The sequence below is a fragment of the Lepidochelys olivacea genome, assembly GCF_965140295.1.
Source record: "Lepidochelys olivacea isolate rLepOli2 genome assembly, chromosome: 9".
NCBI classification, from domain to species: Eukaryota; Metazoa; Chordata; order Testudines; family Cheloniidae; genus Lepidochelys; species Lepidochelys olivacea.
In genome coordinates this window covers 98,581,806-98,603,193 of record NC_140419.1, presented here as the reverse complement: position 1 = coordinate 98,603,193, position 21,388 = coordinate 98,581,806, and the positions used below count along the sequence as shown (strand labels likewise).

The window sequence follows — 21,388 nt, the reverse complement described above, 5'->3', positions numbered from 1 at the left end:
TGCAGTGCTCTTCTGCTGCTCACTACCTCAAGCACGTGGTGTACCTTATCTGTAAAATTTAAACTGCATGGTGCTGTTTAAACGACAGGGTGGGGCTTTTCAAATGCATGAGTCGTAAACAGGATGTTTACCACGGAGGTACAGTGATGGCATATCCAGTGTATGTATCTTGAGCTGTTTTGAACACTTCCATCCATGGAATGGGAGGCTTGGTGAAATTGGGTTCCGTGACCATTCTGCATGAACCTAAAACGAAGCCTTTTTTGCTGAATTTATATCCTCAGATCAATGGGAGAAATTGCCAAATACTTACCAACTGACAGTATACTCGTAAATCTTTCCAAAGACACTTGTAAAGATACTTGACATCTTTGATATGTGGGGTTTTTGTAGTTAAAAAAACAGCAAGAAGACTGGTTTGATTGCATAAACCAGTCTTTCCTTTTTCTGATCAGCAGGGTTTTGATGTTCTACAGGGGAGAAGGAAGAGTAACTTGCTCTAGTCACCCACGACTTCTCTTGCTCTAAGAGCTATTTTAATGTTTTCTCTGTCCACCATTCTGTTGGAAGAGCTCTGCATCTGGGGAATGAGACAAACATTGATGCTCAGGGTGGAATGCAGATAAATTTTCCCCCTTCCCTTTTTTCCACGATTGCGGGGAAGGGAGAAAATTGTACCGTACAAGAAGATAACCACCCTATCTAATTTATTGGCCCCCTGGTCTGTCAAGAAGTTTTCAAGAACTTGTGTGTTTTAAGTGTTGTTAGTTGCTTACAAGACTATTCTTTCTTGCATTCGTTTATTCCCACTGTTCCATTGGTGGGTAAGGGAAGGTTTTAATTTGACATCCTGGAACACAGCAGACAGGCCTGAAAACGAGGCAGAGCAAGTATGGCATGAGGAAGCCTGTGAATACCAGTGTTAAGAACGCTAAAGAAAATGGAAGATTTTGCCAAGTTGGTGAAGTGAATTGCTGGGACCAATGACTAGAAGATGTAAAATCATACCACAGTTAGAGACTTGACAGCTTATCTTTTTTTGCTTCTCAGGAGCCAAAATGTGGATTCTATATCTGGTCCCCAGCTTAAAGAGTGTGCATGCTTCAGTTGCACCTGATGATAGGCAATATATAGGGGCTTATTCGTGGCAAGGGATGTTTGTCTCAATTTTAAGACATGGACTCAGGAATCTGAAGCTTTGCAGGGAACCAGTGGGTGCAACTGAAAGGTGTGGCCATTTATGGGAGAGTGGAGCCAAACAGTCCAGTGTGATGGTCTGATCTGGGCAAGTTAATAGTATTGGTGTCTGGCTGACAAAACTCTGGTCTGTGGTTCAGAAAAGGAAACCCTGGCTTTTACAAAGCCAAAGAGTGACCATGTGGGATGTACTAGTGCATCTGGCACATGCGTACTCTACCTCCTCCTTGTACTGAATGCCAGAGAATCATAGTGTTCTAACTTGGCAGGCTGTCCAATCTGAGCACCAGAAGAACACCAGAATAGCAAGCACAATCCTCGTCTGTTGCTTCTCTAAGTTTCACCTGACAATAAAATAAAAAAATCTGCCTCTGAAGGTATTTCTGCTCCTGAATAGGTCTCTGGTGTACCATGATATTACATGTATTGGGCCCGGGGATGGAATTGTCATGTTTTCTGATACATCGGAACTTTAATCCTATGACTGACCTATGCTTAGCAACTGTTTCTCTTGGTAATTTCTTACACCAGTTTCCAGATGTCTTCTCCTAACAAAGAAACACCATCTCTTAAATGGAATCATTAACGCCATTGCACTTACAGATCTCGTCCCATGTCTGCAGAAGAGCAGGCTAATTGAAAAGCCAAAGCCATAAAGCATAAATGAAGCCAGGGATTTAAAATTGGAACACAGCAAAGATCAAGGATATTGATGAAATCTAGGCTGCTATCTTGGCTGAGCAATTTAAACAACTCTCTTTCCTGACTGATCCTAGTCACTGAGGCACTAATGTGGAGGGCTAGCTTTGATGAGAGAACAGGGTCATGGATATTCTTCTGAAGAGTCATTGGAGGTAATGGGGAAATAGCAGATAATAAGAAAATTTGCCAGAAGGAAATCAATTCAACCCCCACGTTTGTGCTTACACGCACTCGAAACTGAGTGGTTTAGAAAATGTAGGTTTTCTGTGGAGAGCCTGTGACTTGGACCAGCTCAGATGATGCTCCCACAGACTTTTTGAGAAATTTCAAGAGGTGATTTTATATTTGAAAATCCAAAACTTGCCCTTTTCTCCCCCTGCAAGCTAAATGAACTGTTCTTGCATAGTATCACAGTCAGATACTGCTTTTACACTAATGGGAATAGGGAGCACCTCTATGATGGATTATTCCATACTTATATAACAGTGCCCTTGACTGGACTGTCTGTGGGGATGAGCATGCCATGATCTTTGGATGTAAAATCATGAGCCTCTACTGCATAAACTAAAGGACTATGTCCATTAGCTCGAAGGCAGTAAAAGGCGCATAATTGTCTATACATAGATTAGTCGCTAGAGGGGAACAAAGTCACGCTTTCACAGGTGTAATTGAACAGAATGTAACAGACTAATAATGGATGCAGTGTTTTTCCTTTTTACATTAATTAATCTGTTAAAACATTTTTATATTAACTTCAGATTATGCAAACTTGTTATCGGAACAAACTTGCTGTCACACAGGCTGCCCAGATAATTGGGATCCTACTGTATAATTAAAACTGTGTTGACTTTTTTTGCCACGTTCTTGAGTTAAAAGTAAACCAGCTTCCTGATCTGTTACTAACACAGAATTTTAAAATTTTCTAATTTGCTATTCACCATTTGCTGGGTTGGGTGTTTTGTTTTTTAAACCTTGTCTAAAGCTGGTAAAGAAAACAGACTGGTCAGTTTCATCTATGTTTGCAGTCAGTCCCTAGTCACACTTGGGTCTCTCGAATATATTATAGTATTAGCTTGCAAACATGTGAACCCATCCTAAGGTTCTAAGCCCCTCTTGTAAAATATTCAGTGCTCTCAGATCCCACTGACTCAGAAAACAGAGGGTATTCAGCATTCTGCAGGTTCTGGCCCACTGTCTGCAGGAGAATAGCTGAAGACAAATGTGACATATCTTTAAAACAAATATGATGAATAGGGTTGGCTTAAAATCTTTTTGTTGATAATAAATCTTAAATTGTGACCCTTAAGTGCTTGACAGTATCCTTTTATGAAAGGAATGGTATAACTAAATTGATGTGAAGTTTCTTTACATAGAGACTGGCATACTGCCCTGACCGAGCACCATGGCAGAGTACGTTTCAGAGGCTTACAAGCTGTAACTACTGGCTTGAAATATGAGCTTGTAGAAATTCAGATAATTTCACACCAGCAAAATTGTCATGAATTTTTAGCAGCCCAGAGCTTACTTCTCCCCTTATCACAATTATGAACAAACTAATTATATTGGAACTCTTTTTGCCTTAAATTGGTCTAAGATAAAGGCCAAAACAATTAATTTAACTCAGATGTTGGAACTTTCTCTTGTAACTGATTTACCCTGCCCTGTCCTTCCTTGAAATCTAAGGGGAAGGGAGGAATAGAGACCAACTCTTATGTCCTGCCTGAAACTTGTAGCCATTTTCTTTCTCATTTGGAGGGTAGGAATTGTTACACTGGCTGTCCACTCTGCACTGTTGTTGGCAACCCTGTCTGCGAGGCCCTGAGTGTAAACAGAATGAAGGTTCTGCAGCTACTCTTAAATGTCTGTGTCAAAGCTCTGTTTACATTTCACACAATCTTGTTGAAACAGCATTTTGCAACTCTGGTATCCAAACATCGAAATTCTCAGATTGCAAACATGCGCTAGTATGGGTACCCATAACTAGTTGAGCCAATGCATATTGTAAATATTAATCATACTATTTATGAACGGTTACACCATTAAGCTACATGTACTTTATATTCTAAAATAGCCTCCTTTATAGAAAGGAACTAAACCAGTAATAAAATATATCATTGGCTTATTGTGGCCGATGTTTCACACTACAACTTTGATGTCACAACACTGAATGCTTTTTCAGTTTTTTTGTCTCTTCATTAATTTAGCTGTGTGTGTGCATATGCAATAAAATATATAGTGACATCTGTACTGCAGACAGCAACTCCTGAAACAATCTCTTGTTTTCATAACTTGCATACCACCAGGACATTGAGTTCATATAAAAGAACGGTATGGTTAAGTTTATTTGAAACATCAGAATATCACTATGAAATAATTAAGTACATATAAACATTAACCTGCTTCTTTACAATATAACAAAAAAGGATTGTTTTGTATTTGTAATAAATCACAGATATCCAAGCATAAGAAGTTCTCACAGATCTAATTAGATAATACTGCCAATTATTAAATGTGTTCAGATTAAAAGGGAGCTTTAACGCCTTGGAAACACTCGCTCCATTTGCTTCAGGCCAGAAAATAGAGTAACTAAAGCAGCTGTAGTGGGGTATTTTTTTGTTTGATACAGAATTCATTTAGATTGGAAAATACCTGTAGTTAAGATGGGCTTGAGTGTGAGAAGATAGCAAATGTTGAAACATCTGTTCCATTTATGTAGAGCACTGAGCAAGTAAAATCTGCCTCTTCAGATAGATCTTCCTGAAAGTTCAGCAAGGAGAAAACGCTTTCCCTGCCATGTCTTTTCTTCTTACAACCTTCTCCTGTACATGTCCCTGTAGCCCTGCCCAACCTCCTACTGGATGTCCGTTCCCCATCTCCTCCAAACTCTCTAGCTTCCTTTCTGCCAGTGTTCTGCAGCCCTGCTGAGCAGAGATTATGAAATCACACATTGATAAAGTGGAAGGACAGGAAATGATAATGCAGTATATGGACTAATCCAGAACAGCACAAGAATTTTGAACTCTACGTACCCTTCAATAGCAAATGTTTGGAGATAGCGATTACAAATTATAACCTGTCCAGCAGTACAGCAAATAAATATGTCGTAGGGCTTGCTCCTGCTCTGATATGTAGCCACAATTCCATATCTTTCAGTTTATCACAAGTCAAGATTGAACTTTTAGTATAGATCAGATGCATGAAAGCTTCTTGAAATATGAGAAACAGCCATGGTTAATGTGGATTGGTTTGATCTGTTATGGGGAATCCTTACTTTTATTGAGGAATTCTGATAAAGAGCCTGAGGAAGATAAAACTGCTGTGATGCATATATTTTCTCCCTTCCTCCAGTTGATAGTTGTGTGCAGTATTTAAACAGTCCTGTTTAGTTTGCTTGTGAGATCATATCCACTGTAAGGTTGCTGTAATAATACCAGGCATGGTTTCCGGTGTCAAAACCATAGCTAGTATGGGGGATGCAAACCCTTTGAATCTAAGATTAAGGGCAATTGTTGTGGGGAAGCCCCCTGGAAAACTCCCCCAGGAAACTGACTTATTGCAGTGTTGTTCAAAAAGTTAGTGTTGGGGCTGTGTAATCAAATCTTGTTTTCTCTGTTACAGATGACTTGTTTAAGGTTCACAAGCTTAAGCCAAATCTGAAGTGGCGACAGGCTTTTGACAGCTATTTAAAAACAATGCCTCCTTACTACTTATTGGTATGTATTTTTTCATATTTCATTTGTAGAAGTATTGGTGGCTGGTAACGGGACTCTTTGTCCCATTTTTCCTAAATTTTGAGCACTAACTATGAACCTTTAGTTAGTAAACCTTTTGTGTTTGCTTTGCGTGTGTGTCAAGGATAGTACTTTTTTTTTTTTTTTTTAAATTCCCAAACTTGTTCTGTGCTACTAGCAACAGTAAACATTTTAAGATTAATTTTAAATCTCTATTGCAAAATTGTGCCAATCTGAAAATGTACTTTAGATTAAATTGCTTTGTCAAAAGTGAATATTAGACTACCTTTGTAGTTAAAGAGTGTGCAGATTACTGTTTACAGTTATTAATGTGTGTGAATTCCTAGTCCTCAAGAAAGTGATACCAACAGAACTGGCCCGACCAGACAGATGAGGGTGTACACAACATAAGCTTTTGTACGTAGCTTGGGCAATGCACCTCTATGTGGACTTGCATCATCCCGGCTATTCTAGTACTGAGCCTTTGAGTGAAAAGTGCCCGTGGTGCCATATTGCATGGTATGCTGGTAATGTGGCATAAAGCCTACTGGAAGCTAGCTAGACCACCGAACTCATCACACATGTTACTTGAATAGACTTGAATTCTAGTTTCGAAAAGCAAAAAGCTAGAGCACTAAACCAAGTGCCCTAGTTCCCTATACTTTATTTTTTAAAACTTTTTTTTTAAGATTTATTCTCTTAATGTTGTGTATTTTGTTTTCCTTATAGCCATTAAAGAAAGCCCTAAGGATGATGGGAGCTCCAAATCTGATATCAGATAATTTAGATTGTGGACTTAGTTACAGTGTTATCTCTTACCTTAAAAAACTCAGCCAACAGGTAGTATTGATAAAACCTTTGCAATTAGAAGTGCATTGATTATTATTTAGTTTGTGGTCAGATTATAAATCAGTTAATCTCTATGGGGTTTTCCGGTGTTGTATCATACTTTCTCTATAGCTATATGGATGAACCCCTGAACCGTTTTGGAGCCAGTCAGTGTGGCTTCTATATGTAGTAGAGTGGGATGGGAAGGAGAGGTTTTTGGTTTTTTTTCCAGCTACCTTTTAAAGCACCTGTTTGATTTCTGCTCTAAAGACTGTTGCCAACTAGACTTGGTATTTCTACTACTAATATTCACTCTGGCTAAAATAAGTTGCTTGTTCTTAGCCACTTTAAACTATGCCTCCATTGGAGACTGAGGCCGTAAGTGTCTATTCTGGATGTGCATTACTAAAATGTTTAAAGTTTGGCCATACGGAATAGCGCTCTTGTCTGAAAGTTAATATTAAAAGAAGAATTTTACAAGAGGCAGGATCATCTGGCTTCCCCCCCTTCCCCCTCCCCATTCAGCCCCATTCCCATCGTGTGTGTGAGTGAGAGAGAGAGAGAGAGACAGAACACTAAGCAAAGCAAATCTGTATCTTCAGTTCTTTCTTGAAAGTTCAGCATGGAGAAAACACTTTCCCTGTGATGTCTTGCTCCCCAGTCCCCTTCTCTGAGAGGCCCTTTATCTTCCCATTGTCCAATAGAGTGAGCTGTTACTCAGCATCTTTTGGTATTCTTCTAATAGTATCAGATTATTTAGCAATAGGTAATTTAAAAACCTATGGTCAGTGTTGGGGAAGTAATGCAGTTTTAAATATAACAAAAACCCCTCCACCTCAAAAAACGAACAGTTACAAGCAGGTTTCTCACATGTATTTACATCTAGCGAATGTTCAATCATCTGGTGAATTTTTTATGAGGGTTTATACAAATTCTTATTATGTACTTGGTGTATAGGATCAGAATGGCTTGAGGATATTATTGTAATGTTCACAGAAATCACAACAGATGACTCAGATAAAAATGTGCATTATATTGACATTGGAATAAAGGTAGCTAATGTCTGAGATGCTGTGTACTTGCTTTGTCCTTTAAAATTAGGGAAGAACTCTTAATGAATTATGATGGAATTATGATTTTTTTCAGTCTTCTTGTCCCTGTATAGTGAACTTTACTTAAAATAAGTTGTCAAGCAACCCCAAAAGTCTGAAACCATATAGTTTTTGAGGCAGGATAATTCTGCTATCTTAAATACTAGTATCACAATGTGTTCTGACTTCAACTCAGATTTTTCCCTTAAAGAAAAATGCCTCAGTTAATTCCTTCCTTTTTGTTGCTGCTGGACTTTCAGCAAAACTAGTAGTGTTTTGTAACCCTGCTACTCCCGTAGCACTAGCTAAAAGCAGAAATTTTCTGTGTTGGCATAGTGGGGCATGGTTGCCTAGAAACTGACTCTCTCTGGACATGTAATTCTCAATTCCTCGAGCAGTTGGGAGTCAAACTATAACTCTGTTGACCTCTTAAAGTAACTGAGAATTTTATACTTATTGATTTTCTCTAACACCATGTAATTCTGTTTTAGACAAAAATTGAGTCGGAGAGGATAATAGGTTCGGTGGGTAAGAAAGTGCCACAAGAGACTGGAATTAAAGTGAAAAATCACTCCAGTGGCCTCTCCCTGGTTCATAGCAGGGATTTTAAGCAGCTGCTACAGGGGATCACTGGTGACTCTCCATTGAGACTGGCTGAAATGAATGTTAAAGAATTTGCTGGCTTCCATATAGGACTCTTAAACAAGGTAAACATACTGTGGGTGTGCATGTCAATTGTCTCCTTGTGCTTGTCTCTCACATAAAGTAATTGCTCTTAAAAACTTCTGTTTATAGTAAAAGGAATTAAGAAGTTACTGATATCACAATTTAGGCATACATGTGGATAGAAAAATAGATAATGTTTTTCTGCAGATGCTTTGTGGGTCTGTTTTGAAAGTATAAATGAACAAAGACTAATCATCTTAAAGTGACAGTCTTTGCAGAAAGATACATCTGGTGGTTCCGGAGTTTTCATGGTGGTTAGTTCAGTGGAGCTGAGAGCGCTAGTGAGAGAGCTGAAATGTGTCCTGTAGAGATCGCTAAAGCGAGCAGCGTATGAGAGTACATTCTATCCATCTATGAAGAAGTCATACTTCATAATTTTTATACATAGTTAAAATCCTCCACTGTATGTTCTCTCTGTAGATGAAAATGGTTGGCTTAATTGAAATGTATATGCTTTGTTTAAAACTAGGATTTGAAGCCACAGGCATTCAGAAATGCTTATGATATTCCTCGTCGCAGTCTTTTAGATCAGCTAACTAGAATGAGAACCAACCTGCTGAAAACACACAAGCTTATCCTTGGACAGGATGAAGGTAAATAGTTACCTTTCTCTTGCTAACAGTGAACAACTGCACTGGGGTTATGCAGAAGTGAGTCGTTGTGCTCCAGACGTGTCTGTCTGTGCATGGTGTGCTGGGTCACTCGGATGCTGTTCAGAACACCTGTCTTCTTGCTGGGGAGTGGATTCAAAAGGGATACTTCGGCTTTTAACCTGGAGGAGAATTCAGTGCTTGCTTTAAATTTTAAACACAGGCTTCAGGGAGAGCTCTGTGGCAAAGAAGTGTGTTGTTTTTCTTTTGGTTTTTTTTTTTTGTGTGTCAGTGCCTGAGGCTGGGATGGGCATGCTATTTCCAATTTGCCTACCGCAGCCCTCCTTAAAGCTGGTGCTCAGGGCACGTCACAGTGGGGGCTGGAAAGGATGAGGTTGGGATAAAAGTTATTTGAATTATTTCTCTTCATCCCTTCTGTCCAAATCAAGTAATAAATGTAGCTCTTTGACAGCCATATCATTCCTAGTGCGCCATATCAATCATCAGCCCCGTAGTGCCCCATAAGAATACATAAGAGTTAACGCTAGCAATTTAAAATGTGTATGTTCTTTACATCATCTTGGTTTTAAAATAGACTAAGTAATGCTATGCTGTTCCACTGTAGACTGCCTTCACAGCGTTCCAGTTGCTCAAATGGGAAATTACCAGGAATACCTGAAGATGATGCCTTCTCCCCTTCGGGAGATTGATCCAGACCAACCGAAAAGGCTTCATACATTTGGCAATCCTTTCAAACAGGATAAGAAGGTAGGGAAGAGCAACATTCCTGCTTTATTTGTAGCTATTTTTCACCAGTACATGATATGGCAGGCTCCATAACATTTTCAGACAGTTCAGTGGAGAGTGGAGTCATTCCTTCAACTTCAGAACCATTCTCATTCTCTAAGTATGTTGTCTGAGAGAATTAGATACAAAGGCTCATGTTGCATTTGTAAGTGCTTTCCGTTCTAAGCTGGTGTGCATTTGAAACACTGCACCTTATATTAGACATGTTGGCATTGTGTTTTCAGACAACTAAAAGCCAGCTGAGTTGAGGAGGCTTACTCTAGTTATATCAGTGAAAAATCTCTATTTCAAATAGAACTTTATGGTCTCTTTTCAGGGTATGATGATTGATGAAGCAGATGAATTTGTCGCTGGGCCTCAGAACAAAATTAAGCGTCCAGGAGACCCCAACACTCCAGCATCGCTAAAGAGAAGACGCAGTATGTCGCCACTGTTGAGAAGACCACAGTCACCGCCTGTTATAACTAATCATGTTGGTGGGAAAGGACCACCCTCTCCTTCAGGATCACCGTCTTATCCTAATCTCAGAGCCATCCCAGGTCACAAAGGTACACTGAACTGCAGTTCAGAACCCTGCCTGGAAAGTACCAGTGCAAGAAACCATTGGCTACCTAAATGAGTTTGTAAAAGGGGGAGAAGGGTTATGTCATCATTTTTACAAGTGTTTGTTTTAATTAATTTCAGTGAGAAGATTTTAGTTTGTCCTCTGCTGGTGTAAATAAGTTGGCTATCATTAGAGCTGGTCAAAATCTTTTTGTTAAAGCAGTTTTGATGAAAAATAGCTTTTAATGAAAAACAAATTTTGGTGCAGAAAAATTTCTAATGGAAAATCAAACAACCTTTCTTCAGTTAAATTTGTGGTTTAACTTTTTCATTTGGAAAAGAAACAAAACAAAATTCATAGGAAACTTGGATGAAAAGTAAACCAGTGAAAATGAGCGTTAATTTCCTAATGAAAAATGATATTTTTCTTCCAGCTTTATCGTTTCTGCTGAGCATGCTGAGACAGAAGAAAACTGCTTGCTGTCTTTCTAAAAGACGTGCTCTAGTTTAGCCAGAAGTTATGAGCTTGATACAGGAATTACTGGGTGAAATTATATGGCCTACGTTGTATAGGAGGGCAGACTAGTTTATAATAGTCCCTTCTGGCCTTAAAATGTATGAATGTTGGTGACATTCAAAGTATACTTAGATTGGGGAACCTCAGAATGGCCAGGTCTGTTCTTTTGACATCAGATGGCTACTAATTTGTTTATTCGGTGTTCCTTCTTTCCTGACATCTAAGATCTGAAGATAGAAAGTACAATTTAAAGTTTGATACCTTTGTAATGGTCCCAAGATGCTATTGTGATGTATTAGCTTGCAGATCATTACTCTGTAGAGAAGATTTATTCTGAGGAATTGATTTGAGGAAAGACTAAAATTATATGTGCATGCTTGTCTAAGTGACTCTTAAAGGGAAGGAGGAACAAATCACCAAGGAGAGTGTAAACAGCAAATAGGGGGAGGAATACTTTTATGGAGATAAAATTGGGAAATTTAGGGCGAAGTATTTATTTATTATTATGGCACCTAAGAGATCCATGGTGCTAGATCAGGGGTCGGCAAACTTTTTGGCCTGAAGGCCACATCTGGGTATAGCAATTGTATGGCAGGCCATGAATACTCACAAAATTGAGGGTTGGAGTGTGGGCGGGATGGGGGCTCTGGCTGGGAGTGCAGGCCAGAAATGAGGAGTTCAAGGGGTGGGAGGGGGCTCTGGGCTGGGCTGCGGGGGGTTGGGGGGGTTGGTGCGGGCTCTGGCTCACGGGATGGGCTCTGGGGTGAGGCTGGAGATATGAGGGGTTTGGGGTATAGGAGGGTGCTCTGGCCTGGGACTGAGGGATTCAGAGGGCGGGAGGGGGATCAGGGCTGGGGCAGGGGGTTGGGGGCGTGCACTGGCCTGAGCTCCTGGCGGCACTTACCTTAAGCAGCTCCCAGAAGCAGCAGCATGTCCCCGCTCTGCCTCCTATGCAGAGGCATGGCTAGGTGGCTCTCTGTGCTGCCTCGTCTGCAGGCGCCACACCCAAAGCTCCCAGAAGCAGTGGCATGCCCCCTTATGGCTCCTACGTGGAAGCACTGCGTGAGCCGTGCAGCTCTGTGCGCTGCCCCGTACGCAGGTGCCACCTATATAGCTTCCATTGGCCACGGTTCCCAGCCAATGGGAACTGTGGGGGGCAGCGCTTGGGGCTGGGGCAATGTGCGGAAAACCCCTGGCTGCCCCTACCCGTAGGAGCTGGAAGGGGGACATGCCACTGCTTCCGGGAGCCACACGGCAAGCCCCCGACCCCACTCCCTGTCTGGAGCACCGGAGCAGGACAAACCCCTGACTCTGCTCCCCAGCTGGAGCTCAAGGGCCAGATTAAAAGGCCTGACAGGCCGGACACGACCTGTGGGCCGTAGTTTGCCCACCCCTGTGCTAGGTGCTGTACAAATACAGAACTAAAAATGGTCCCTGCCTCAAAGAGCTTACAGTCTTGAAGGAGTGGCGGAGGCACTTCTTGAGAGCAAGGAATAGAGATTATTTTCTCTATTTGGCACTGGTACAACCATTGCTGGAATATTGTGTCCAATTCTGGTACCCACAATTCAAGTAGGATGTTGATAAATTGGAGAGGGCTCAGAGAAGAGCCATGAGAGTGATTTAAAGGATGAGAAAACCTGCCTTTAGATTGACTCAAAGAGCTCAATCTATTTTGCTTAACCCAATTAAGGGGTGACTTGATTTCAGTCTGTATCGATTGGCACTTCAGTATGTAACAATGGGCACTTCACTCTAGCAGAGAAAGGTCTAACACAATCCAGTCGCTGGAAGTTGAAGCTAGACAAATTCAGACTGGAAATAAGATGTACTTTTTTAATGGTGAGAGTAATTAACCATTTATCAAACGTCATAGAATTATAGAATATCAGGGTTGGAAGGGACCTCAGGAGGTCATCTAGTCTAGCCCCCTGCTCAAATCAGGACCAATCCCCAACTAAATCATCCCAGCCAGGGCTTTGTCAAGCCTGACCTTAAAAATATCTAAGGAAGGAGATTCCACCACCTCCCTAGGTAATGCATTCCAGTATTTCGCCACCCTCCTAGTGAAAAAGTTTTTCCTAATATCCAACCTAAACATCATCTCTCTCTCTCTCCCTCCCTCCCCCCCCCCCCCCCAAGAGTTGGTGCCACCTGGACTAGATGATTACGTGGCCTTCTGGCCTTGGAATCTCTGAACCCATGAGATGAGTAAAATGGTAGAATAGTCTCCCAAGGGGAGTGCTGGAAATTCCATCACTTCAGAGCAGTGATCCCCAAGCTTTTTACCTTACTCTGCCCACCCCGTCCACATGCCTCCACCCCCTCCTTGTGCCCTGAGCCGCAGCTGGGAGCAGAGCTGGGATCTGGGGCCAGAGCAAAGCTGGTGGCAGAGTGGGGCTGCGTGGTGCTCCCTCCCCGCCCCTGTGGGGGCTGGCCTGGGCCGCACCATGATCCCCTCCCCCCGCTCCATATTCCTCTGCGCCCTCCCCCCCCCAGGGGGTCACTTCCCACAGTTCGGGAACCACTGCTTTTGAGTTAGGGCTTGTCTACACAGCTACTTAAGGGAGTACATCAAAGTGCACTACAGAACTTTTACTGAATAAGTCACAGGGTCCACACAGCTGGCCAGTGTGCTGTACATTCACACCATGTTTTCCTCACCCTAACATGTAGACAAACTCCTAGCCTTTTAAAGGACAACGTTGGGACAGAGCTGCACTGTGAAGGAAATAAGACTAGATGACCAAAGAGATCCTTTCCATTTCTTGTTTTAAATGCTATCTCCTGTAGGTGCTTTTAATGCTAATTATGAACTGATTATGATGCATAATTTAACTTACAGATGCCAACAGCAGTGTAGTTCAAGATGCTAATGGAGGGAAGAAGGCCGAAAATTGTCAGTCACTAGACAAACAAATTGACGGATTGTCTACACAAATGGTTCCATCAATCCCTGCTGCTATGGTAGATGATCTGCTACCGAATGACTTGGACTCTTTGCCTGATGAATTCAATTGCTTAAGTGAAGATGGACTTGATCATAAATCTGCCACCAATGCACTTGTTAGAGGACCTCTAAATTACAGCATGCCTGTTGATGACCAAAAAATGGTAGTGGAGTCCACTTCTGGGACTGTGCCAAACTCATTGCAAATAACACATACTATGTTGGAAGGAAACAATGCTGATGTCAAAATAAAAGTGATGAAGGAGGTTCGCAAACCTGGAAGAAGTAAGTTTCAAATGTCTATCTTGGTATGGTCTACTTAAAAAATAGAATTCATTACTTTAGAGTACATACAGTTTTATACCCTTAGATTTGGAATTGCTGCATAAACGGTGATTTTTGGGAGGGCTTTCTTGGACTGTTGAATAAATGAATTAGGGCGTAAGGGTGGTAGTGGTGGAGAAAACACTTCCTAACATTGTTGGACGTTGAATGGAATTTAATGGGAGCAGAACACTTAAGGTGCAGCACCTTTAAAGCATGCCATTTTATCTAGCACTAATTACATTTTTGAAACTACGTAATTCCACATCTAAGACATACTTCAAGAAAAATGGACTGAGTTATTTGAACATATGAAGTCTGACATTTTGTTGTGCTGTGCTACATTTGTGTATGCATGATGCACTTTTGCTGCAATATGTCCCATATCCTTCAATCTTTTGTCCCGAAGGGGAAGGCATATGTAACTAGCACATGTTTTGGAATGTTCCATAATTGGAACCCTACAGTTGATGGTGAAGTGAAATGTGTTTTGTTTTTTTTTTTAAATTAAACATGAAAAGACTTTAAGATCATTAATGGAGTACAAGGATAGACTTAAAAAGAAGTGATTTGAATCTTACAAATCTACTAGGAGCTGAGTTCATAGTTCTGCTTCCATGAAAAATTTAGTGATATCCCCAACACCAAAATCCTATGAGGAAAAGCAACTCTCTCCTCTTTTGATGATTGTGGTTATGCTGTCCTTGCAGGACAAAAACAGCTCCAGAGCTTACGTCTTGGAGGTAAAAGCACTTGAATAGTATATTTGAAGTTAACAATAGAACTTCACTGATCTGCATATCTTATGATTCTCACACACTTGTACTCTTCCCACTTTTCAAAGATTGAATAGCAGGATGCTGCTGTAGTTGACTAAGAATGAATTACCTCTCCAAATTATGCGGCAGAACCTTTTACTAATATGTTGTGAATTATGATAAATACAGTAATTTAAAATAACAGAGGACTCTTTAATGCAGTATTCTTGGGTTCTGGTAATTGTTTGCTTACTAATTCCTCAAACTGAGGATTTTTCAATGGGTCTTTTTGTCACTTATGCAAATTGAGGTTTCTGCCACACAAAAAGTTACACATGTTTATTCTGTTAATGATGTAAGATCTTAAGCAACCTTTTGCTTTTAAAAGCATTTCAGTCCATCTTTAACATTATAAAATAAATTGAACCTGAGTAGCTGAGTCAGGGTTTTCTTTGCTTCCTGTTTGGTAGAGGATGCCAGTCTAATCATACTGTTACCAAAGCTACACACGGTAAATGGTGACTTAGATTAAAACCATATATTAATATATGATGAATCTTCTGCCAAAACTTCTTACCTTAGAGCTCATGAAGTACTCATGAAAGTGAAAAGACCAGTAGCAATGGCTTAAACCAATCATGGGTCAGGTTGGTAGGCTGTAGAAGCCTGTTTACTTGTGACTCTGCCAATGCACCCTGGTCCCAACTTGTAATTCCTCTGCTGTTCTAGTTCTGGATCTGTTAATCATGCCAAAATATGTAGCTTTGTAATATGGCTAAATAGTAGGGAAGATGTCTTTGGTTTCACTTCTGATCTAATCTAGCTGCTACACAGTTCTGCCATGTGATTTTCATGCAATGGCTAAAATAGCTTTCATAAATTTTGGTTACATGGCAAATGATTCATAAATGGAGAACCTTCTGAAGGAAGAATCTTAACTCGCCTGCACAAGTCTAATCTTAAACGTGCTCCCAGAGATGGCCTTTCCAATTTAGCGTTGAAGCTCATTGGCAGTTGGGCATATGTGCACAGTTTGTGGTGTATAAAGTGAGAACAGGCCAGTTTACTGCAGGATCCTACTTTTCCCAGTGACAGCCAGTGGAAGTCAGCTTCTCAGGTGCAGCACTAGAAGTCAACCAGTACTTCAGTAGCTTTTAAATTTTTGCTATCAAACGCTTTCTGCACACAAAATACTGTTCTGTCTTTAGTCTTGCATATATTTTCAGACATAGCAGAAGTGCGAAGTTATGAGTCTCATTTCTTCTCTTGGATGATGATCTTTATTGAAGTCACATTTGAAAGATTAGTTTCTTAAATCTGCACTCTTGATTGACACAACTGTTTGGATTATTTTAGATTATGAAAAAATCTTCACTCTTCTTGAGGAAGTGCAAGGACCTATGGAAGTTCAAAAATATTTCATTGAATTTGCTATCAAGGAAGCAGCAAGGTTTGTATAGAATATAAAACCCAGATTAATTTTTTTTATTGAACATGGCAGTAAAATCAAAACTTTTCCAAGAATATTATCTTGTTTTTTTCTATTCCAAAATATTGGTCGTTTAATGAACTTTGTTTTTAGAAAATAAGTAACTCCATAAAAAATATTGATTGTCTTGATTTTACCATAGCTCTGTAGTGCTGTAGATTTTTAAAATGTAGAAATGGGTCCTTGAAGAAACAGGGTTTGAGTTTGAGCCCATCTCTAATTTAAAGTACTATAATGAGGTCAGAAATATAAAATAGATGTCTGACTGAAGATGCAGAGATGCTCTGGAAATGTGATTTGTATGTTGAATGGGTGACTAATATGAAAGTCACTGTATTTTGGAAGGAAAAAATTAATATGAGCTGAACCAAAATTAAATTACTCCCCCTCTCTTTCTTAGGTTTAAAAAACGGGTCTTAATACAACACTTAGAGAGAATACTAGAGGAAATAGAGTTCAGCAGTCTACCCAACAGAGTTAATCATGTCCACAGTAGATAACAGTGTACCGGCAAAAGACACACGGATCAGGGATGAGTTTGCTGTGCCACAGAAGAATGAAGGAAGACGTGGCTGATGCCCTCACCATCTTGGCAGTCAAGTGATTTTACTGTCAGAGTCTGAGAAGAAGCAGTGGAGCTTTAACTTTAAGAACCTCTGTCGGCAGAAGCTGGGCTATAACCTTAAGGATTTGCTATGAAAGGTGTGGCTTTTTTCCTGTGGAGGGTGCTATTCGCTCAACAGGCTGAAGAAAATAACCATTGCTGCCCCTCCTGCAGGTGATGAGAATTTACTCATTTGAACATTGTCATTATAGACATTTACGTGCTGTAGGCAGCAGGTTGCATTAAAAATGGGGCCTGTCAAACATGCACACTGTCTGCACTCTTTTTGGAAAGATCCTGTGTGTTCAAAAACCTCCCAAAAACACCCACGTGGTAATATTGCATGTTGCCACCACAGAGACAAGGGTCGTGTTCCCAGGAACTGATAGCCATGCCTATAAACTTGAGTTTCAGTGTAGATTGAATCAGAGTAAAGAAACTGCTATTCTGTGTTAATGAAAGCTAAAGACAGCCCTGTGACTGTTACCACCTGATGGTCACTAAACAATCTACCTCAGACTCTCTTCTGTTTTGTCTACAGACATTATGAAAGTGCACCTGAGGCTTCCCAGGTCCCCGACTTCAGTTCTCTTTCATCCTGTGAGGAGGACGGAGATTCTTCAGGTGGCCTTGGCACACGCTGTGCTTTGGAAGCACTAAAAGGAAACGCTTTTAAAACGTGTATTTTAATGTTCATACAAAAGAGATTATTTTGAACAGTATTGTTACCAGATCACTAATTTGATATTTTAATTGTACAAAAAGAATTTTTGGAACACGTGTATATATATAAAATAAACCATTTATTAATTTTTAATAAGTGCATAATCTGACTGAGGAGTCTTTAGCAAGAAGTGTTGGTTCCTCTGACTGGTACAAACAGAAAAATACTAATGTTTCAGTAGATCATTGTGATTGAGCCGGTAAGAACTGAGTGCAAATAGCACAGCAACATTAACCATAAATTCTTTTCCCCTTCAGTCACAGATCGTGGAAATAGCTGCTGAATTTGTGTACTTCCCAACATTTCCAATGTAAGGTAGTATCTTTGGACGTGTATTAAATGCATTAGGAAGTCCCCTGCTTATCCAAAACCTCACTTATCAAAATTAATATCTTCCCCCATTTCATTCATAAATGGCTGTGCTGTAAAAAGTTGACTATCAAGCTTTAAAAAACAATTTTGGACAAAGCACATCACTTTTTTCATGAACACAAAGCAGATGGATCAAGATGACTGCAACACCTACAGTCAAGTAGGCTTAAAAAAAAATGGAGATAAAGTACCAATTATATGCCAATAGTAGGTGGCTTGTATGACAAAGGACCTGGTAAATATTTGGTTAATATTATAAAGTAGGAACGAAACCAACTTCAAGCAATTGCATCTACAATGGTTGTGTTTTGAAGAAGGGACTGAAGAAGAGATCGTCTTAAGTATCTACAAGCTTCTATCTCGCAATAGAAGTATACTTTGGAATCTGGCCATCCAGGCACAATGTGAAGGAAAATGGATTTCAGCTGGCAAGGCTATACTTGGCTACAAGCAAAGAATTCTCTTTCTCCCGCCCTTCACAGGATGTCCCTCATCTGCCACCCCACTCTGAAAGATACAAGTTTGCTGTCAGACCCTGCCAGAAAAATATCAACGAGACAAATCCACCAGCAGCAAACCTTCACTATGGTATAAGATAATAAAGGGCTTATCTTTACATACACCTTGTGATAACAGTAACTGGATGTACACTTAAATGCTGCCTCATGTCTCTCAAAATCATGCAGTGCATCTCTTGAGGATCTTTAAGGAAGGTTGTCTGTTTTCATTATAAGACTTTTGTTCCTAGTATCTTACCCATGGTCAGAAATAAAGTCAAGATCCTGAATTTAGAATATCTGAGTCAAGCAAAATACCCCTAGGGCTAGTCATTAAGAGCTGTGACCCTCCTTCTATGGCCCTTTAATTAAGATCATTAAACGGTTCTTCCCATTTCAAAAGACCACAACCCATATTTTTAATAAAACAAAGGGAAAGGAATCCAGAATATTGATTCATATTGCATAGTTTGTATTCAGAATATGGTGTTTACCATGACAAGAGCTAGCCACATTAAGCTGATCTCTTTGCCTTTTAACTTGTTCAGACTGATTTGGAATCTCCTGCCTGACTAAGTGAACAATATCTTTTGTTATTTCCGACTAGCTTAGTAAGTTGTAAATGGCAGGGAGAGGGGAATTTAAAAAAAAAAGAAAAAAAAAAGTACAAGTTGATATGGATGGAAAGGTTAAAGGAGAAGAGTTCTTATCCAAGAAAGAAATGACATACCTTCAAAAATAAACCCTGCTAATGAGTCTTGTAGACTGATTGGTAAAGTAGGAGAAATCCAGTTCAACCAGGCATCCAAAATACACATGGCCTCAGCTATGTCATGGACTGAGTGTAACTCTAGGACAACAAGCTAGACGAATGCCGGAGTGTTTAGAGAAATAAAAGGCAGTGCTTACCTAAAAGCCCAGTCTGCTTGATGTCAGCCATGAAAATCCCATAGCATGTGGGGAAAATATTAATGGAACAACTTAAGACTCCATAAGAAGAATAAATGTTGCAGAGCACAGAAAGTAGATCCACAAGACAAATATACCCCCAAGCTTCACACTGTATTTGACTGCTGAATGCAATTGGGACCGCTAGAAAGGTCATTCTAGGTTCTGCCATTCATTACAAGCAGAGTACGTGACTCCAAAAGCAGCAGCTGCATCCTAGAGAAACCAGTAATTTTTCTGCCTATGTAGACAATGTCTCTGTGCAACATTATGATAGTCCCCGAAGAAGGGATCACATCGTTGCCCGGGACTGCTAACCTATATGTAGTAAGGAAATGGGCTTCTGAAATCCACAAGTGCTTCCTCGTTGGCAGTTTGTTTTTTTGTTTGCGGCCTTTGCTAGGTTGATGAATACTAAGGTTGCACTGCTAAAGTGAAATGTGAAAGGTCTGCTAACTTCCCCACATTGTTAAATACACACACCTTGAAACATGATACAATTTGGCCAGATTGTGTAAGTGTCTAGCTTAGTGTTGCTAAGTGTGTATACTAATGGGCTGTTCAGTGTTTTGGAGCCTACTTTTCTTCATGTATCTTTTTACATTCCCTGACTTTTTGCTTTAACATGCACTCTCAGTGGGACATTAACTTTTTTCATCCTTTAGCTCATACCATTTTTTTTCCCCCCACCCAAGGAAACAAGCAAAAATGTCTTCAGATCTGCTCACGGGGACCAGGCACCTGCTGACACTCCCCTGTCACTGTTGGTCGTCATCTGAGCACTTACAGACAAACCTAACAAGCACATTATGCATTTGTACAATTAGACGTTGCTCTTGCCTGTGCCCAAATGGCATTTTCAAATACCCATAATGCTCGGTATTAAACCGAGCAAAGGTCTTGCTCCTCACCTGAGGGACCCACCTGCATGTTAAGCTTGAACTATCAAAAGTCCAGCATCGGTGAGCTATCTGCATCTTGAAGCAGTTGGGTGGGAACAGTGCATCTATCTTCTCTTCCGCCCACCCTCCTCAAGTCTTGATTCAAAAATGGCTGATGGGGACTGCCTCCATACTTAATAAATAATTCCCTGGAAAGCTTCAGTTCAGAAGAGGACTCTTTTTTCAAAGTTAGGAACAAGTGAAAATGCATGGAAACCAATTGGTAAATTTAACTGTAGCATTTTCTACCAGCCAACACAGTGGCAGAACCTTAGGAAAATGTGTTTTGCAAGTAGAAAGCCCTTGTCATGAAGAGCCTGCCAGCCAACTTGACTGAAGATGACATACCAGAGACCATGCCAAAGGAAGGCCTGCAGATGGAGACAGGAAAGAGCAGTGTAGGTGGGCTTTGTAAAAAGAGATGGAAATGTTCAGCACACTGATCTAGAACAATGTTAATTTCAGTGCCTGTAGGAAAGGACTTCATTCTAACTGAAATGGAGAAAGGCAGCATTCTTGTCCTACGACATTGGGCCAGGGTAGAGGGAGTTTCAAACCTGGATCCACGTTACTGCCTTGTACAATTTCATTACCCCTGTCCTCCATTGCAAGGAAGGAAGGAAGGATGTGATATTCCAAACATTTTCAGACTAGCAATGCAGCCTTGATAAAGGGCAAATGTAACTGGTAATGGAAACTACTCTTTCCTTTCTCTCGCCCAACCATTTCTCTGCTTTTCCTTTTTCCCACTCAGATGAGATCACTTGTTTTATTTTTACCATGAAACCTTCTACTGACAGCCTTTGTCCTGATCTTACTTCCCCTTTGTAGTAGGTACAACAGTGCTGCAACTCTTGTTTGGGTCTTTAGATAAAACCATCAGGAAAAGCAGCTGTGCTAAAGCTTTTTCCAGCTTAAAGTGCTCTAGCATATTTAGAATGTTCTTTAAAAATAAAACAGACTGGCTAATTCTTGGACCTAAAGGTATGAATGTGATGCTTGCAGCAGTGGGTAGTTTGGAAAAGGAATGTGTTCAGGACTGTTTTCAT

The 21,388-nt window shown here is 40.4% G+C and overlaps 1 protein-coding gene across 6 annotated transcripts in view; it reads left to right on the top strand.

Moving 5' to 3' along the window:
- Positions 1-17,677, top strand: part of LOC311526700 (integrator complex subunit 6-like) — a 53,226-nt gene extending 35,549 nt beyond the window's left edge. For 2 of the 6 annotated variants that reach the window (XM_084639992.1, XM_084639991.1), the window contains exon 11: positions 5,518-5,612. Coding sequence is in view for 1 of the 6 variants with exons in the window: in XM_084639990.1 (XP_084496116.1) it covers positions 5,518-5,612; positions 6,360-6,470; positions 8,041-8,256; positions 8,745-8,868; positions 9,491-9,633; positions 9,989-10,220; positions 13,578-13,967; positions 16,121-16,214; positions 16,654-16,753 (1,505 nt within the window). In the remaining 5 variants the exon portion in view is untranslated. Of the gene's footprint in view, positions 1-5,517; positions 5,613-6,359; positions 6,471-8,040; positions 8,257-8,744; positions 8,869-9,490; positions 9,634-9,988; positions 10,221-13,577; positions 13,968-16,120; positions 16,215-16,653 lie in introns of those variants that run through there. The other 4 variants (XR_014713100.1, XR_014713101.1, XR_014713099.1 and 1 more) reach the window with 4 other exon arrangements.
- Positions 17,678-21,388: the final 3,711 nt, after the last annotated feature.